Source organism: Narcine bancroftii, chromosome 1 (genome assembly GCF_036971445.1).
Source record: "Narcine bancroftii isolate sNarBan1 chromosome 1, sNarBan1.hap1, whole genome shotgun sequence".
NCBI lineage: Eukaryota > Metazoa > Chordata > Chondrichthyes > Torpediniformes > Narcinidae > Narcine > Narcine bancroftii.
The window spans coordinates 320,472,820-320,493,223 of NC_091469.1; the positions used below are offsets into that span (position 1 = coordinate 320,472,820).

The 20,404-nt window shown below is 42.1% G+C and overlaps 1 protein-coding gene and 1 long non-coding RNA gene across 15 annotated transcripts in view; one reads left to right on the top strand and one right to left on the bottom strand.

Annotated features, from left to right (window-relative positions):
- The window catches only part of ctnnd2b (catenin (cadherin-associated protein), delta 2b), a 1,542,927-nt gene that overhangs the window by 347,508 nt on the left and 1,175,015 nt on the right, over positions 1 to 20,404 (bottom strand). For all 13 annotated transcript variants that reach the window (XM_069906986.1, XM_069906993.1, XM_069907003.1 and 10 more), the window contains one exon: positions 9,753 to 9,947. In XM_069906986.1, the coding sequence (XP_069763087.1) occupies positions 9,753 to 9,947 (195 nt within the window). The remainder of the gene's footprint in view (positions 1 to 9,752; positions 9,948 to 20,404) is intronic.
- Positions 8,409 to 20,404, top strand: part of LOC138747719 (uncharacterized) — a 54,274-nt gene continuing 42,278 nt past the window's right edge. Inside the window, exon 1 of one of the 2 annotated variants that reach the window (XR_011347644.1) lies at positions 8,409 to 8,517. This is a non-coding gene — a long non-coding RNA (uncharacterized lncRNA). The remainder of the gene's footprint in view (positions 8,518 to 20,404) is intronic. The other variant, XR_011347643.1, reaches the window with a different exon arrangement.

Genomic DNA, 20,404 nt, shown 5'->3' on the forward strand with positions numbered 1-20,404 from the left:
ACTCCGTTTGAACCGACATCTCTTTGTAATTCTACGCACTGTACTGCATTTAATCCTGTCGTCCTCTATAGACTGGCATGCTAGATAGCACGCAAAATAAACCTTTTCACTGTACCTCAGTACACGTAACAACAGACATGAATGATAAACTTGTGAGACAGTGCCCCATGAGGCAAAGAGAAACATTTTGGAACCACCATTAAACATTTTTTAAAGCCAGCTTCTTGCATTGTGTTTTTAGCAATAGTTGAACTCCCCTTAAATAATGACATTTGAAGTGAGATGAGGATTTAATTTAATTTAAATTTTTTAATTTAGACGTACAGCCAGTGGTGGATTAACCATTAGGCTGAGTAGGCTGAAGCCTAGGGGCCCGGAAGGTGAGGGGCCCATCATTAACCACAGTAACCACTTGTCAACATGGTGTGTTAGTCCTGGGTCCACACGTCGATCAAGGCTTGCGGAAGTACTGCCTTCACCTGCCAATCAGCAGGTGAAGGCATCTATAAATTCCGGCTTGCCAGTCCTAACGTTTGTTCACGGGTGCGAGTCTGAGATCCGCCTCATGCAGCATCACCCATGGGAGGTTTACTTTTTTAAAAAAACAACTCTCCCTTCTCCTGGCCTTCTCTATATCGCAGATTGGGAGATCGCTTCACTCAGCACCTCCTCTCTGTCTGCAACAACAGCGACCTCCCAGTAGCCAACTGTTTCAATTCTGAGTCACACTCCCATACACAAATGTCTGTCCATATATCTCACCCGGACCACTCATAAATTGGAGGAATAACACCTTATTTTCCATCTGGGCACACTCCGGTCAAATGGCCTCAACATTGACTTCTCTGCTTTCTATTAAACCAACTCGCCTTTTCTTTCCACTCCCCCTTTCCAGTCCTCCTCTCCCTTCCCCCTCTACCCACCTGTAGCATGAATAAAAGCTCACAGCTGGAGGGAGAACAAAAGCTCTTATTAGCTTATAACTATGGGTAGGGTTTCACAGTGGTCTTAGGCGGAAAACCAGGGTTATATGTGAGCAGATGGGGGCAGAGCCGCCCATCAGCACAACACCCTACAGTTCAATCCCAGTTCACTGCACTACCCAGCCATCTCTCCTCCCCCTCATTGCTGCAGTCCCCTCCCTCCCCTCTCCACCTATCATCTTGTCAAACTCCCCCCCCAAACTCTTTCGCTCGACCGCATGCTGACGTTCTCTCACACCTTGATGAAGGGCTCCAGCCCGAAATGCCCGATATGTATTTCTACCTTTGCTACATAAAGGACTCTGACCCACTGAGTTTCTCCAGCATTTTGTGTTTTTTCTCCCTTCTGCGTTATTTAGTATCGAGACTTTTTTTAGAACTGATTTTATTTATCCTTTTGTAACTAACAGACTTTTCAAATTATTCGAGGCAAGCGAACGACTTCTGTAAGGTAAAGTTTTGTTTGATTTTAATGAAGTTTTTTCTCTCCTCCTCCGACCAAACACTAACTGGTGTATTCCCAGCACATACATTTAGAATATGTGAGGACATCACGCCCAAAGGATAATAACAAGTTCACTTTATTCTATTCAACAAAGGGTGGGGGCCGTGGGGTGGGGGTAAGAAAGGTCGGTGAGGGGGGGCGGGGTCCTTACTAAAGCTTAGCCTTGGGCCCGGGTGGTAGTTAATCTTCCACTGCAAACAACACGTAAAGGCCCTTCTGGCCCTCGAGCCTGTGCTGCCCAATCACACCCAATTGGCCTACAACCTCCAGTACATCTTAAAACCCACATAGAAATGTACAAGCTCTTTATAGACAGCGTGGGATTCGAACCCCAGTCCTGATTGCTGGTGCTGTAAGCAGTGTTGTGCAATCCACTGTGCTAACTGTGCCACTCTACAAGAGAACTGTTTTATTATCAGAGTAACGCTTATACAAAAAATGTTTGAGAGCAGATTGGGGCGGGGGGGAGGTGGTGCGGTGTGGCGAGAGAGAGAAAACTTGACTGTTAAAAATTGTAGAACCCTTTGAGAATCAGAATTGATTGTCACGAAATTCATTGTTTTGTAGCAGCATCAAAGGGCAAACATTTATATAAGCCTCATTGCAAAATAAATAAAAATAGTGAAAGAAAATGAAAAAAGACAAAGTCAGGCATTGTCTATGGTTCATTGTTCATTCAGGAATCTGATGGTAGAGGGAAGACACTGCCAGGAAGTTTCAGGGGGTGAGCCAATGTTTTCACAGCACATAGAAAACAGGGGGAGCAGGGAAGGGGGCTGGTGTGGGAGGAGACTGCCAAATACTTGTGCAAATTTGAGAAGCATGCAGCGTGATTTTGTTTACAGTTGATCCATCATCCTACAAACTTTAGTAATAACTGAATTTAAAACGTGGGTTGAGCTGCGGCAGTGAGTAAAGGCAATTGGAGTTTGCTTTGAATGAAAACATGAACAGTCAAGATTTGGAAATGCTCAAGTTCATGGAGGATGTGCAATGGGCCAGGGATACACTGGCACATTTGCACCACAGCTCGACCCGCTCTCCACCCACGGCTGTGCTGCTGGGCACAATGCAAATCCAGTCTACAAATGCCATAGTCGTGGGCAGAATTTACAGACGGCAATGAGAAAGAGAACAGGTGGGAGACAGATCAGTTCGTTGAGTGGTGTCACAACAACCTTGCACTCAATGTTAGCAAAACCAAGGAGATGATGTGTGGACTTCAGGATGGGGAAATCAGGAGAACACGATCTAATCCTCATTGAGGGGTCAACAGTGGAGAGGGTTAAGAACTTTTCAAGCTCCTGGGTGTCAACATCTCTGAGGGTCTGACCTGCGGCCTCCATGTCAATGCAATCTCAAAGAGAGCTCACCAGCGGCTATACTTAGTGAGGAATTTGAGCAGATTCGGTATGAATCCAAAGACTTTTGCGAATTTCTACAGGTCCACCGTGGAGAGCATTTTGACTGGTTGCATCATTGTTTGGTATGGAAGCGCCAACGTACAGGACAGGAAAAAAAAACTCCAGAGAGTTGTGAGCCCGGCCTGCCACATCATGGGCATCATTCTTCACTCCATTAAGGACATCTACATGAGGTGGCATCTTAAGAAAGCAGCCTCTATCCTCAAGGATCCCCCACCACCCAGGCCATGCCCTCTTCACTCTGCTACCATCGGGAAGGAGGTGCAGAAGCCTGAAGACAAGCTCAGAAGCACAAATACAGATTCTTCTCCACTACCTTTAGATCTCTCAATGGACAATGAACCTCGCTTTCTCTTAACTTTGCACTCATTTATTTATTTTTACATGTTTGCTCTCCGACGCTGCTGCAAAGCAACAAATTCCGTGACATGTTCATGACAATAAATTCTGATTCTGAAACTTATTTTAGTTTCACAAGGAGGATGTGAAGAATAGTTGAGGAAGCCCACTGGAAAGTTGTTGCTCGAGTTTCTAATTATAAAGAAATGCATGATGCAGCATGCCCAAACTGTGAAAGGGTCTAGAAGTGTATGAACAGAGAGAATGCTGGTGTAACAAGATATCCAGACCATGCTTAATCTTGTACCACCCTGACAATGCAGAAGTGTAAACTCAGTTGCACATAAATTTCAAAACCTTAAGCTACTTAATGATGTTCTGGTACATCAGCCATCAGAATTTTGCTTCTAACATTCATGAATAATTCATTCAAATTATATTCCTGAACATTTGAGAAGTATCTTGAAACATGTGGGTGGCACAGTTGGTGTAACGGTTAGTGCAACGCCTTTATAGTGCCAGCGATCGGTAGCAGACCGGGGTTCAAGTCCCGTGTCGTCTGTATGTTCTCCCCGTGTCTGCGTGGGTCTTCTCCAGGGGCTCCAGTTACCTCCCATTCTCAAAAGGTACCGGGGGTGTCGGTTAATGTGGTGTAAATTGGGTGGCATGGGCTCGTGGGCTGAAATGGCCCGTTAACGTGCTGTATGTCTAAATTTAAAAATAAAATCAACCCTGATGGGAATATTTCCCCTCATGGTTATTCCCTGGGTGAAGTGAAACATGGATAAGGAGTGATGCTTTCCCTGCTCTATCTGACATCAAGGCTCACTCAACTGCAGATGTAACATGATTGGCTCTCAATTCAGTTCTGGATTACTTAGACAACAACCATGCGTACATCAGTCTACACTTCAACAACCATAGCTCAGCTTTCAACACCATCATACCCTCAGTGCTGGTCAGCAAGGTCCAAACCCTGGGACTCTGCACCCCACCAACCCCCACCGGCAACTGGATCCTTGAGTTTATCATCAGACCACAGTCAGTATGAATTGGACACAACATCTCCTCTTCATTGAGTATCAACACATGTGCTCCTCAAGGATGCATGCTTAGCACTGCTCTACACTCATGACTGTGCGGCCAGGCACAATTCAAATGCCATCTACAAATTTTCCAATGACATCATGGTCATCGGCAGAATCACAGACAGCAATAAGGAAGTGTACAGGAGTGAGATGGATCAGCTTACTGAGTGGTTTTACAGCAACAACTTAGCACTTGACATTAGCAATTAATTATGAACTTCAGCAGGAAATCTGGAGAACATGAACCAGTCCTCATTGAGGGGTCAGCAGTGGAAAGGGTTAAGAACTTCATGTTTCTGGGTCTCAATGTGTCTGAAGACCTATTCTAGGGCCTCCATGTCGATGCAATCATGCTCACAAGAGGCTATACTTGGTGAGGAGTTTGACGAGATTTGATACGTCATCAAAAACCCTTGCAAATTTCTACAGTGTACCGTGACAAGCATTCTGACTGGTTGCATCACTGTCTTGTATGGACGTGCCAATGTACAGGACAGGAAAAAAAGGAGAGAGTTGTGAACTCGGCCAGTGCCATCACGGGCATCAGCCTTCACTCCATCGAGAACGTCTACAAGAGGAGGTGTCATAAGAAAGCAGCCTCTATCCTCAAGGACCCTCACCACCCTCTCCACACTGCTACCACCAGGAAGGAGGTACAGGAGGCTGAAGTCGAGCACCCAGACAAAGATTTGCTGGTGGAGCTCAGCAGGTCAGAAGGCATCATGGGCAGAAATGGATCAACATTTCGGGTTTAGACCCTGAATCAAGATGAGGGAAAGGGAGTTAAATAATTCTGATTGAAATGAATAGTGGAACTATTCAATACACAACTGTGCTGGAAAAACTCACACGCCTCCTGAGTTTCTCCAGCACATTCAAATACAGCATTTGACCCCAGCATCTGCAGGCTTCCTTGTTTAAATCAAAGAAAGGGCATTTGAATTGTGCCTGGCCACACAGTCACGGGTATAGAGCAAGTGAAGCACTGGACTCAGCATGCATCCTTGAGGTGAGCCTGCGCTGATCGTAAGTGAGGAGGAGACGTTGCTTTCGATTCGGACTGACTGTGGTCTTCTGATGAGGAAGTCAAGTATCCAGTTGCAGAGGGGGGATTCAGGTTTTAGAGATTGTTCTTCCCCTCTGCCATCAGATTTCTGAATGGACAATGAACCACAGACTCTTCTTTTGCACTAATTTATTTCTTTTTTTTCAACTGTCATTTATAGCATTTTTTGCATCTAAAATGTGCCACAGAAAATTGAACTTCATGACAATAATTTCTGATTCTGAACTTCCCTGAGATTCGCCCTTCAGCACGCACACGCAGAAAGGGGTTTTTATCAGGATTCTCTCAAAGGAGAGATAATAATTCTCAGGAAATTTTCCAATGATGTCCAGCTTCTATTTTGTGACAGCATGGTCCCAAGGATCATTCGAGAGTACAATTTTTCTTCTTCTCACTGAATGACCCTCAGCAGGAGATTGCCACCAACATAAAAGGAGTAATTTCCATGAGATTCTTCAAGCTCGCAATCTCAGAGCACAGTTATTAATGTTGAGCAAACCTATTTCTAAGGGGCGCAGATCTGACGCAGACACACAGTTTAGGTGCAGAGATGCTTTGACATTCCTTCCCCAGAGGAGGGAATTTCATAGCATCTTGGGACATCTTTAAAAGTTAGAGGTAAATGAAAGGTGTTGTTATAACTGTTAAATGATTCTAAGAAACTAAAGCTTCAGATGCTAGAATCTTGAGCAGACAGGAGTTCCTTGGACTCCACTTTACTAGCGACCTATCGAGGACACACATATCTCCCCTCTGGTCAGAGACTGAGAAGACTGAAGCGGGAAAGGCTACCAGCCACCTTCTGCAGGAGCTCTATCAAGATGCTGGCTGCATCACCAAGACCAGCAGGGAAGAGGTCCCAGTGTGAATGCAGAAGAGGAATTTTCAGTGACGCACTGCACTTCATGTCTTGAAACACGTTAAAAATATGACAGGAAATCACAAAAATAGGCTTTATGTAAAGAGTAGACTTTATGTAAAATCTTACGGTGATTTTCGTGATCAACAGCCCCAAATCCATAAAATGCTCCCAAAAGTCTTCATTGTCCAATGTAATTTACGGAAGTTGGTGCCTTTATTTTAGCAGCACTCTAGCCTCTTGAGTCTAAAGGCTGCAATGTAACCCAAGGTCTCTTTTAAAAAAATTCTGGTGAATTTATTGTAGTTTTCATGGACACTCAACATCTCCTCACTTGTCAGGAAGGCACAACAGCACTTCCTGAGAAGACTGAAGCAGGTAAGGGTACCAGCCACCATCATGTCAACCTTCTGCAGGAGCTCTATCAAGAGCCTCTTGGCCGGCTGCATCACAGTGTGGGTACGGTTGCTGCAGAGAAGTGGATCACAGGTCAATCCACAGGACCATAAGAGTGGCAGAGAGCTCCCTTCCCCCACCATCTACATTGACACGATCTACTGGGATCATTCTCTGATGAGTGCACTCACCCTTAGATACCTACCACCTCATACACAGCATCTTTCAGCTGCTCCCGGCGGGGAAGAGATAAAGGAGTATCCAAGCCAGCACCAGCAAGCTGAGGAACAGCTTCTTCCCACAGGCAGCGAGAACGCTGAATGCCCAAGGAACTGCTCACACCAACCATACGTGATGAGTAGACATGTGTCTACGTGTTTTGCATCGAGGACTGGAGAACGCTGTTTTGCATCGAGGACTGAAGAACGCTGTTTTGTTTTGGGTTGTACTTGTGCAGTCAGATAATAGACTTGCAACAAAGAATTGCTAGAGGAGCAGGTCAGAGTGCATCATGGGTAGAAATGGGCCAACATTTTGGGTTTACACCCTCTTTCAAGACCAGGGGAAGGGAGTTAAATGATTCTAAAAGAAATGAATAGCGACCAAAAGGCGGAACTGTGTAATATACAACTGTACTGGAGAAACTCAGCAGGTCACACACCCTCTGAATTTCTCCAGCACTCAACCAGACTTTCTTTTTTAACGCAAAGAGGAGGAACCATGCTGTTTCAGTTACCTTTCAGTCAATAACCATGCTCTCTTATAGAAGTATTTTCAAAACAATGGGCATCAGCCTTCAGGGAATTCTGTGCTTGCTTGCTTAAATGCACTCAAGGGGAATAATCAGTTTACATGCTCCTGGATAGACAATAGTGACTGTGTGAAATTTAGCAATTCGTTGTGTGCAACTGTGTGTCAGCACGCAACCCTCCAGAGGTGTCCTCAAGTTTCCTGCAAGGATTAATTCAGGGCTAATGTAAGCAACCACGGAGAAAGTTCTTCAAGTCTTTAGAAAGATCAAGTATTAACAATTTCTAGAAACACTCTGATTATCAAAAAAAAAATTGCTTGACAAAATCCCCTTTGACTTTCATTTGGGTAATGAAGAGTCAGTTCATTTTTTAATTAATGTGGAATCAGCAGAGCTTGTGATCAAACAATGGTAGCGAAGGGAGGGGCAACTCGTGCATGCCTTCCTCATCAAAACACCATTCAGTGTGCGTTCCTAATGGGTCCTGAACTGAGAAGGCAGCCATGCATCAATCATATATATGGGATTGAAGTCACTTGCAGGCTGTGCCAGGCAGGGACGATAAATGTCCTTTCCTGAAGGTCAATCATGAATCGGATAATCTGATAATTTCATAGCAATTGCATCACAGCTTGGTTTGAATGTGAAGTTTGCATTACTCAGCTGCCATGGAGGGATGAGGGGTTTGTCTTCAAAGCAACGGTCTGGAACTCTGCCGAGCAGTCCAGCCACTTAATTGCAATTTTCCCATATTGCTCAGTGTGCTACATCTTGGAACATGCCCTAATGGAGATGGAAAAGTTAAACTTCTGTTGAGCAAGTGGGCTGCAGTTTTGTGGACTGGATGGGAGAAGGCATCCTGCAGCAACACTGGTGTTAATGGGTTCAGAGGAAATGTACCATGCCGTGGCAGCGCACATAATTGCAGCGGCGAACCGGCCCCGCTTTTCAGGCGGGGGCAGCCGCGGCCAAACGGGGTGCCGCGGGTCCTACTCTTCCGGTGCAGACCGGAAGTACACGTACGCGCTCACGTCAGGGTGACGCGAGTTCCAGTATGCGAGGGCTGGGCTCCGGTCGGCCTGAAAGGCTGCAGCGCGTACTTCAAGGTAAATCGGCTGTGCCAAATAAAATCACAGCCGACTGCCTCCGTTCTTTTCGCGGCGCTCGTGCAGGACCCACGACACAGGTGACCCCAACGCAATTCGAACACGCCACTCACTACAGTGCCTCATTTTCAATTGAACTAGATCTTTGTTTCATCGGCAGTGAATTATTCTGATTGCTTTTCCAAAGTCCTGCGCTCACAATGACGTATCTAAGCTTAAACATATCATACCTCGCACGTGCTAAAGGCTTCTATAAATACCTCTGATGATCAGAATATGCATTTCATTCAACATAATCTAGCTCAGGTGCAGTTTGAGAGACTGCAGGGCAATGAGTATCATCCAATGCCATCCCTCTTACAAAATTCATACTGATCGGCCAAGTCCTGTGGATGAGACATTAAACGAGGTTGTATCCGCTGTTGCAAACATAAGGAATCACTGATCCCCTGGGGCTATCTCCCCACAGCAGAAGTGGTTAAAACCAGAGGGCTTGCATTTAATGTGAATAGTAAGAGGGTCTGGTCAGGGGTAGGTTGGGAATTTCATTTCCCCCCCACTCAAGAGAGTGAGATGCACTGATTGCAAAGTGTTGGGATTAAAGATGCATCTCGATATGCACTTGAATCATCAACGCAGAATAGGTTACGGACTAAATATTGGTAAATGGGATGAGCTTAGATAGGGCGCATCCAAATATTGGGTCGAGGGGCCAAGTTCTGTGCTGCATGCCTCTGGGACCATGAGCAGGGTACCATGTCCAGGGCAATCATTATTCCTCAACCAAACATTACTAACACTGATCAGCATCTTATTGCTGCTTATGAGACACTCGTGTTAGCACATGACCTGCTGCATTTCCCATATTACAAAACCGATCACAATTTGGACAGCACTGATTCAGCTGCGAAATGATTTGAGAATGTCTCAAAGCGGTAGAAGATGACCGCTGGGCATGATCTCTCACTGGTAATGATCCTTCAAGTAAATGGATGAAAATGTGGCAGCAGCCAGATGAATAAAGCAGTGAGTAACGAGCATTAGATTCGTCGGGGCATCAAGGGTTACGGGGAGAAAGCCAGGGAGTGGGGCTGAGTGGGAGGATGGACCAGGTCATGATTAGAATGGCAGAGCAGACTCGATGGGCCAATGGGCCGACTTCTGCCCCCATATCTTGTGAACCTATTAAAATGATATTGACAACAACATGATACTGTTACATATTTCACTGTTACCTGTACTAGTGCGGTAAGTCCCTGCAAGAGATGCCTGCAGCGGGTCTCCTTGACTTTGACTGAGACTCCTCAATGGGGGCTTTTGATAAACTCTATCTTCGTATATAGGATCAATGTGGTGCTCTGGAGACTGCAGCGGGCGCAGGTCTGGGCCCAGGTGGCTGTGCTGGCTGCTGTAGGAGGCACGCGAGCTGGCTGTGATACACGAGAGAAAAACAAGAGTTTGAGTGTTCAAAATCCATCAACAATATCAATTTTAAATTTCAACATACAGCGCAGTAACAGGGCCTTTCGGCCCACGAGCCCATGATGCCCAATTACACTCAAATGACTTACAACCCTCGGTTCGTTTTGAAGGGTGGGGGGAAACTGGACACACCCCAGGGAAAACCCACGCAGATATGGGGAGAGCATACCAAGTCCTTACAGACAGCGTGGGATTCAAACCCAGGTCTCGACCGATAGTGCCATAACAATGTTGGGCTAACCGCTACGCCAATTGTGCCGGCCCAATATAAACAGCAAAGTTGAACAAATTCTGGGCTAGAAATTTCCTTACCATCTATATTCATGGCATCAAAACAACACTGTGAGTCATTCTAAAGCTGTGCGGCATCAGAACAACACTGTGAGTCATTCTACAGCTGTGTGGCAAGCCTACATAAAGCATATCCACATTTCTAAGGCTCACAGAACAGAGAAGTTGGGTTTCAGCATGTCCAGTCATTCAAATGCTGACATTTAGGCCAGTAGCTGCCTCCTGAAAGGGGCTGAATAACGCTCTTCTGCCAACAGAGTAACATTGCTGAACTGAAAGGTGAAGAGGACGGGGAGAAGCAATAGGAGAAATCGCTCAGATGGGGGTTCTGAGGCCTGATGGACATGGAAAAGCTGATGAAAATGGTGAAATCAGTACCTGTCAAAGGCATATGATGTTCAAGGGCTTAATTTATCCCTGACTGGACATTGCTCAGGAGGTCAGAGGAACCCTGCATGATCAAAACCTGCCTGAGACAGCCTGCAGTGCAGGGAAATGTGCCTGCTGTCGGCCTGGCCTTCTCTCCTTTAGCACAGAGTCTGGGTGACCTCCCTCACACCATGGTAAGCAGAAGACCGAGAGATGGGGGCAAATGTCTGGAATAACTGCAAAGCTATGAAGGTGAGAGTAATCACAAATGTGAGCAGGGTATCCTGGGCACAGAGTCAAGGTCGTGCACGAGGTCAGAGGAGGTGAAATATCTCACTGAGACCAAAAAAGGTAGTTGAGTTTAGGCCCTTTAAATAACACAGTTTCAGGGGTAACTGGGTGAATAAAATCTGGCTGTTCTCAGAGTATTAAAAAAAAGCATTTTAATTGCTCGAAGGATAAAATTGCAGATGGATTTTGGGAGCTGCAGCATAGCTGAAATGATTTGGGATAGTGTCACATTCAAGAAGATGCCTGCACCAACAGAAATCCAACTGGAAAGTCCCAATGAGGGCGAAGACTCCCACAGCAAAGACCTTGGTATACTGCATGGCCCTTAGGGAAGACCATTTTCAATAGCAAAACAACATTTTCTCTGGAGGCACACGAGGAATTTCTAGCCCTCGATTTGACAGGAAATCCATTTCATTGGTAAATAAATGAACGAGCTGTAGGAGGGTGTTTTGGGGAGAGCTGGGCGGGCTCAGTGGTTTTATCTCTTTATCCTGATTGGAGTAGGTGGGCAATGCATGCTCAATTGGCACAATGCAGGGCAAAGGTTACTTTAGTGATGGACAAAGCAAATATTATTTAGTACTGTGAATTAGTGTTCGTAGCCCTCCCATAGTGAAGAGGCCGGGATTGTAGATCTGAAGAGCGAAGTTCAGATCTCACCATTTCAGCTGGGGAATTGAAATTCAACAAAAAAATGTTATAAATAAGAGAACGATGAATGAGAATATTGGATTGTTGTTAAAATCTCTGGATTCACTGATATCCTTCAGGGCAGAACATCTGTTTATCCTTACCCTGTCTTATCTAAACATTGCTTTTGGCTTCTAACACTCAAAATAGCCCTGTAAACTGACCCAGAAATTTACCCCATTCAGGGCATTAAGCAACGCGAATGAATACACAGACATTTACTGGCACCTGACAAACTGATGCTGCCTGTGCTGAGAAGACTGTTCTCGTGTACCATGCATCAAATGGTATATCGTATACAATCATATATAACCATATAACCACTTACAGCACCGAACAGGCCAGTTCGGCCCTACTAGTCCATGCCGTAGCAAATCCCCACCCTCCTAGTCCCACTGACCAGCATCCGGTCCATACCCCTCTAGTCCCATCCTATCCATGTAACGATCCAGTCTTTCCTTAAATATAATCAATGATCCCGCCTCGACCACGTCTGCCGGAAGCTCATTCCACATCCCCACCACCCTCTGCGTAAAGAAATTTCCCCTTATGTTCCCCTTATAATTTTCCCTCTTCAATCTTAAACCATGTCCTCTAGTTTGAATCTCCCCCTTTCTTAATTGAAAAAGCCTATCCACATTTACTCTGTCTGTCCCTTTTAAAATCTTAAACACCTCTATCAAGTCCCCTCTCAATCTTCTACGCTCCAGAGAAAAAAGCCCCAGTCTGCACAACCTTTCCCTGTAACTCAGACCCTGAAATCCTGTCAACATTCTCGTGAACCTTCTCTGCACTCTCTCTATTTTGTTTATATCTTATATGTTGAACGTTTAGTGGATGGGGAGGGGGGTGGGAAGGAGGGAGGGAAGGGAGGGGGGAAAAGGGGAGAAAATGACACTGTGTATATTCAAGAGGGAAATGTTTGTGTGTATTTTGGTCAATATGGTCATAGAGTGAAAATTTAAAAAAAAAATTAAAAATGGATCCCCAGGATTCCAGAGGGAGGTGGAATAAGAGGGAATTGCAGTATTCAAGTTCAGAGGCAAACTCATGGATGAGGGCTTGGTCAGCAAATAAACTGAGGTCAATGTTCTAGTCTTGACACAGAAGCTCATAGTGATATGTGTGATATGTGGCTCAAAGCTCACTTCAGGTTCAAATATGATGTAAAGGTCATGAACCCCCATGGTTATGCCCTGGGTGAGTGTTAGGGGTTAGGGTCAGAGACTAAGGGGGTGAAATCTTTGATAGCAACTGAAGGCAATGGCTTACACCTTAATACTTAGCCTGGAGCAAACCTCCTGTCATACTCCGCGAGAAACCCCACAAACAGTCGGACTATTTAAAGGCAGCGAGGGGAGTGAAAGAAGTCATCTGCTATTTCAGTAAAATTTGCACAAAAAATAGCAGCATTTTTTAAACTGGCATTTTATACAGCTGCAAAAGGGGAAGGAAAAATCAACTGACCAAATCAGTAATTACACTGGACAACAAATGTTTTCAAAAGGTTTGCTTCTTGAAAAATAATTGGAGATTAATGATAGACAACTTCAACCTGAACCCAAAGATAATTTCATATTTATTGTATCACATAGGAAGGTGGAGAAACATTAAATCAGTGGTTCTCGACCTTTTTCTTTCCACTCACATCCCACTTTAAGTATTCCCTATGCCATCAGTGCTCAGTGATTAGTAAGGGATTGCTTAAGGTGGGATGTGGGTGGAAAGAAAAAGTTTTAATTGTCCCTCATTAACTCATTATGTGCACAGTTTCAGAACTCCAAAGGAAATGAGCCAATAACCATTTTTCTCAAGCAAAATATTTCAGTCACAATTGGGTCTAGAGCAGTGACTCTCAATATTCCCTTCCCACTCACACCCTACCTTAAGCAATCCCTTACTAATCACAGAGCACCAATGGCATAGGGATTACTTAAAGTGGGATGTGAGTGGAAAGAAAAGGGTTAAGAACCACTGCATTAAATTAACTTTAATTGAATTTATCATGATTAATCGCATGACAACGCTGACACATTGCGTTAGTTCAAATGACCTAAAAATGTTTCACCGCTGATTTTCATTTGCACTCAGTATCTGATGCCTCTCGTGTCAGTGTCCAACAAAAGTCGGCCGGCACTGATGGATTCCAATTGCCCTGATTGCATGGTCACAATGTCCTGTTGAAACCTTTCACCATGTTCGTCATTGACTGCACCAAGATCAGCAGGGAAGGAGTCCGAGTGCGAATGCAAAAAATGAATTTTCAATGACATATTGCACTATGTAGTTTTGAATGCTTAAAGCATACTGGAGGTAGTTTGGTGCTCTGTAGTTGCCAAGAAAATTCTCAACAACAGCTTTAAATGCCTTCCAGGCATGTCCAGGCCTAAGACAACATTTGCATAGTATCTGCACTGAGTGACCAAAGCAGCTTGCTCTCTGGGCAATATACCAGTAGACTTGACAGGAAATCACTAAACCAGTTATATCTAAAAAAAATCAGTACTGGATAGAACAATTTTAAGGTGATTTTTGTGATCAGCAGCCCAAAATCCAAGTGTTCAGGAAGCAAAATCTTCGCTGACCAATGCTATTTACCAAGCAAGGCCAAGATGCTGGGATTAGGAACAAAATGCACAACTTGGCCCACAGCAGAAGCAGCTGCCCGAAAAGTGAAAAGAGCACAAATTTCAGCATCCGGAAATGTAGGGGACACTGGGGAACTGAATATGTGCACATGTGTCACATCTGTGAGAGAGAGCATGAGTGAATGACATTAGTGGGGAGTGATCAGCCTGAATGTGAAGCGAGAGAGTATGCGAGGCAAAAAAAATCAGGCGCGCGTGTCAGGACGTGCATGTGCAAGAGAGTGCACATGTAAGGGCAACAACGATGTTGCATGGGAAAGTGCAGCATGAGAAAACATCGGTCTATATTTTGAAGATGGATCACGAAGAAGGCTCGCCAGTGGCTGTACTTAGTGAGGTGTTTGAGGAGATTTGGTATGTCACTGAAGACTCTCGAAAACCTCTACAGGTATACCCTGGAGAACATTCTGTCTGGTTGCATCACTATCTGTTACAGAGGTGCCTATGTTCAGGACAAGAAAATACTCCAGAGGGTTGTTAACACAGCCTGTGACATCACAGGCTCTAGACTTCATTCCATCAAGGATATCTACATGAGGCGGTGTCTTAAGAAAGCAGCTTATATCCTCAAAGATCCCCACCAACCAGGCCATGCCTTCTTCATTCTGCTACTATCGGGGAAAAGGTACAGGAGCCTAAAGACGAACACTCAGCGGCACAAGGATAGCTTCTACCCCTCCGCCATCAGATTTCTGAATGAACCACCAAGACTGCCTGACTTTGACTTTTCGTGCAGTATTTCTATTTATTGTTGTATGGTGGTTTATATGAATGTTTGCACTGTGACACTGCCACAAAACAACAAATTTTGTGACTTGTTCATGATTAATTGTGTGCACATTGAATTTTCTGTCGGCAGTACTGGTCAGATGCACCAGATCATGGGACCAGGGATCGAATCATGATTCATCAACCTGAACCAGATTTGGGGGAGTCACGTGATGGAGTAGTGGCCGGTCAGGGAATTCCAGCCCTCTCCGGAAAAGTTGAAAAAAAAACGCACAAAACACAAAGGTACAAGAATAAAAATTAAAACAAAGTAAAAGTAAAGGTGAGAAGAAAATGGCAGCGAAGAGAGAAAAGTCGAAAGCAACGGGAAGAAGAGAAGAAGAAAGAACGTCGGAAGAAGAAGGTGAAGGCCTTACCTGTCCGAGGAGGCCCGCCGCGGAGAGAGAAGCCCGCTTCCTAAGGTCGGTGGAAGTCCTGAGCTCGGGGCTACAAAAATGGCTCGCGGAGCCGAATAAAAGTGCGCAACCGCGCATGAAAAAAAACACACTGACAGGAGGGGGGAACAGCTGAGGAGTTGATCTCCACAGCTGAGAGTGACAGCTGCAACACAGCAACAGGAAGAGAACACAGAAAACAATGAAAACAAGAAAACGGCAAAAACGATCCTATGGAAAAAAGGATATAAATTTATGTTAAAGTACCCAGCGGTACTTAAAATAGTTATTCCAGGGCAACAAAACAGACTATTCTCGGATCCGGAGGAAGCACGAAAATTTGCAGAACAACTAGAAAACAAGCAGAGAGATGAAGACATGTAATGAGAGTAAAAATGACCACAAACTATATGTATGTGTGTATATGGGTATATAATATGTGTGTGTGTGTATATATATATATATATATATATATATATAGATGTGTATGTATATATGTGTGTACATGAGTCTATCCGTATTTAGAGGAAAATATATAGAGTATAGGTAAGAATTAATAAGGGAATGAAAGGGAATAGAGGAAATAAGGAGGGAATTAAAAGAGTGACCTTTGTTATATATGAAAATTGAAATCTTTTCCGGGAGGGGGCTGGGTGGGGAGGAGTTACGGTCACTGCAAAATCAGTTGACGCTTGCGAGTGACTTCGCAAATCCAAATGAAGAGGGGAGATGTGGTTGCCCGACAAAGGATAAAGGGCAACTCAGGAGGGGGAGGGGAGAATGGGGTTAAAGAAGTTTTAGATAGGAGAATAAGGAAAATGTTTGATGTTTCAGAAATGTTGTCTTATAAAGTGTTCAAAACAAGAAAGCAGAAATTGATAAGAAGGAAAGGTGATGATGAGGAAACAGAAAGGGAAGATAAACAAAGTATGAAATGGCTATGTTGAACTATATGACTTTAAATATGAATGGAATACATAACCAAATCAAAAGGAAGAAACTGCTAAATTTACTGAAAACAGAAAAAAATGATATAGCATTCGTGCAAGAAACACATTTAACTGAAATGGAGCATAAGAAATTAAAGAGAGATTGGGTAGGACATGTAACAGCAGCATCATATAATTCAAAAGCTAGAGGAGTAGCTATATTAATCAGTAAAAATGTACCAATTAAAATAGAAGAGGAAATAATAGATCCAGCAGGGAGATATGTAATGATAAAATGTCAGATATATTTGGAGTTTTGGAATCTACTCAATGTATATTCACCTAACGAAGAAGATCAAAAGTTTATGCAAGATATTTTTTCCCTCCAAGAATGTATAGATGGAGATTAAACTCCATGCTACTTAAAAGACAGGATTTTAGAGAATTCATTGAAAGACAAATTAAAATGTACTTTGAAATAAATACGGAATCAGTGAAAGATAAGTTTATACTATGGGACGCAATGAAAGCGTTCATCAGAGGGCAAATAATAAGTTATGTAACCAAGATGAAGAAGGACTACAATCAGGAAACAGAGCAGTTGGAAAGGGAAATAGTAAATATAGAAAAAGAATTAGCAATGAAGGAAGACACAACTAAAAGAAGAGAATTGGCAGATAAAAAAATAAAATATGAAACACTACAAACATATAAGGTGGAGAAGAACATAATGAAGACAAAACAGAAATATTATGAACTAGGGGAAAAAACGCACAAAATTCTAGCATGGCAGCTTAAGACAGAACAAGCTAAAAAAAATGGTATTGGCATCAAGGAAAAAAGACAAAGAAATCAAATATAATCCAACGGAGATTAATGAAAACTTTAGAGAATTCTATGAACAATTATACCAAACTGAAAACGAAGGGAAAGAAGACAAAATAGATGAATTTTTAACTAAAATTGAACTACTAAAATTACAAATAGAGGAACAAAATAAATAACAGAACCATTTGAAATAGTAGAAATACAAGAGATAATAAAAAAACTGCCAAATAATAAAACACCAGGAGAGGATGGATTCCCAATAGAATTCTATAAAACATTTAAAGATTTATTAATTCCTCCCCTCCTGGAAATAATTAACGAGAATGACAAAACACAAAGCTTACCAGATTCATGCAAAACAGCAATAATTACAGTAATACCAAAGACAGGGAAAGATCCACTCGCACCAGCGTCATATAGACCAATATCATTACTTAACACAGATTATAAGATAATAGCTAAACTATTAGCAAACTGATTAGATTATGTACCTAAAATGGTAAATCTAGACCAAACTGGATTTATTAAAAAAAGACGCACAACAGACAATATTTGTAAATTTATTAACTTAATTCATGCAGTAGAAGGGAGTAAAGCGCCAACAGTAGCAGTTGCTTTAGACGCAGAGAAGGCCTTTGACAGAGTAGAATGGAATTATTTATTCAAAGTATTGCAAAAATTCAGTTTACCAGAGAAGAATATTAATTGAATTAAAGCATTATATAAGGGGCCATTGGGAAAGTGACAGTAAATGGATATATATCAAAGCTATTTACTTTAAGCAGATCAACAAGGCAGGGATGCCCACTATCACCCTTATTGTTCGCGTTAGCTATAGAACCACTAGCAGAATTGATAAGAACAGAAAATAAAATAAAAGGGATAAAAATAAAAGACAAGGAATATAAAATCAGTTTATTTGCAGATGATGTTATAGTATACTTAACAGAACCAGAATTATCAATAAAAGAATTACATAAGAAATTGAAGGAATATGGAGAAGTGTCGGGTTACAAGATTAACGTGAATAAAAGTGAAGCAATGCCAATGATAATGCGGATTTCTCAAAATTTAAGAAGGAATCACCATTCAGATGGCAAATGCAAGCAATAAGATACCTAGGTATGTATACAAATAAATAAAAACCTCGGCCATCTATATAAACTCAATTATTATCCACTAATGAAAAAATTACAGGACGATTTAGAGCATTGGAAAGATTTACCACTAACACTAATAGGAAGGATAAACTATTAAAATGAACATTTTCCCAAGGATACAATACCTATTTCAGGCATTGCCAATATACTTGACAGAGAAATTCTTCAAGGAGTTAAAGAAAATAATAAGGAAATTTTTATGGAAAGGGGGGAAACCGAGGATAGCACTAGATAAATTAACAGAATGGTATAAACAAGGAGGCTTACAACTGCCAAACTTTAAAAATTATTATAGAGCCGCACAATTAAAATACCTATCAGATTTTTATCAAACAAGAGAAAAGCCAGATTGGACTAGATTAGAACTAGATAAAATAGGGGAGAAGATACCTGAACATATATTATATAAATGGGATGAAAAATTGGTACAACGTAGGAGTTCTTCAGTATTACATCACCTGCTCAATATTTGGAAGAAGATTCATGTAGAAAGGAATAAAACAAATTACCAAAACTAATACTGACGCAAAATCAGTTAATCCCTTTTACAATAGATAACCTTTCTTTTAGAGAATGGGAGAAAAAAGGGATCAAAAGAGTAGAAAATTGTTTTTCAGGTAATAAATTACTATCCTTTGAACAAATGAAGGATAAATATAATATAACCCAAGATACAGTGCTGGCATACTACCAACTGAGATCCTACTTGAAGGACAAATTGGGAAGCAGTCTGAGGTTACCAGAGGGAAGTAATTTTGAATATGTGATTACAGATATAATGATAATCAAAAAATTTATAACAAATATGTATATTAAACTCCAAGAAAAGGAGAACGAGGAAACAAATGGTAAAACTAAACAAAAATGGGAACAAGATTTAAACATAAAGATAAAGAAGGAAACATGGGAGAAGTTATGCTCTGGAACTATGAGAAATACAATAAACACGAGGTTACGTATGATACAATATAACTGGATACACAGGCTATACATTACACCTCAAAAGTTAAATAAATGGGACCCAAGAGTATCTGACAGATGTTTTCGTTGTAAAAAAGTGGGAACAACAATTCATGCAATCTGGACATGTGAGAAAGTGGAAAAATTTTGGGAAGATCTAAACCAGATATTAAATAAAATTACAGAAAACAATATACCAAAAAACCCAGAGATCTTCCTCCTAAGTAACATAAAAAACAAAGAATTTGGACTTGATTTGGATGGTGCACAAAAAAGATTTATTATGCCGTAGCAAAAAAATGTATTATATCAACTTGGAAATTAGAAGATAACTTGAGAATACAACAATGGTATATAGAAATGAATAAATGTATTCCATTAGAAAAAATAACATATAATTTAAGAAATAATATTGAAATATTTGAACAAATATGGGAGCCATACATGAAATACAATAGAGAAATCCTACTGGGGACATCTACCACCTAAAATAACGAAAGGAGAAGGAAATGAAAAGAATTGACTCAGTGGAATTTCTTGTTTATTTTTATTGAATGACAACATTGTCTGATTGGTTTAATGTATCTTAGATTCTGTACTTTAAATGAATGGGGGGCGAGGTAGGGAGGGTGGGATGGGAGGAGGGAGGGGGGAGAAAATGACACTGTGTATATTTGAAAAGGAAAATGTATGTATCTTGGTCAATGTGGTTTATGATGTGAAAAATAAAAAATTAAATTAAAAAAAAACCTGAACCAGAGTTAGGAGTCCTGAGACAGTGCAAGTCCAGTCACCCAGCACTAATATATAACACAGGTGGGATAAATGAAATCACATTGACAGGCTTGGATAAAATGAACAACTGCAAATAGTTAAGGCCTATTTTGAATAATATTTGGGCAAAATGAGGACCCAACAGAAAGCATTTGTCAGCAGCTGTGATCTTGATGAACGAGGAGAAGGTCACCTCCCACGAACAGCTGCAGGAGGCTTAGAGGAGTAATGATGGACTGTGGGAACTGATTGCATTGGAAAGTGATTGCTGCTTGCAGTGAGCATTGCTCCAAATTAAA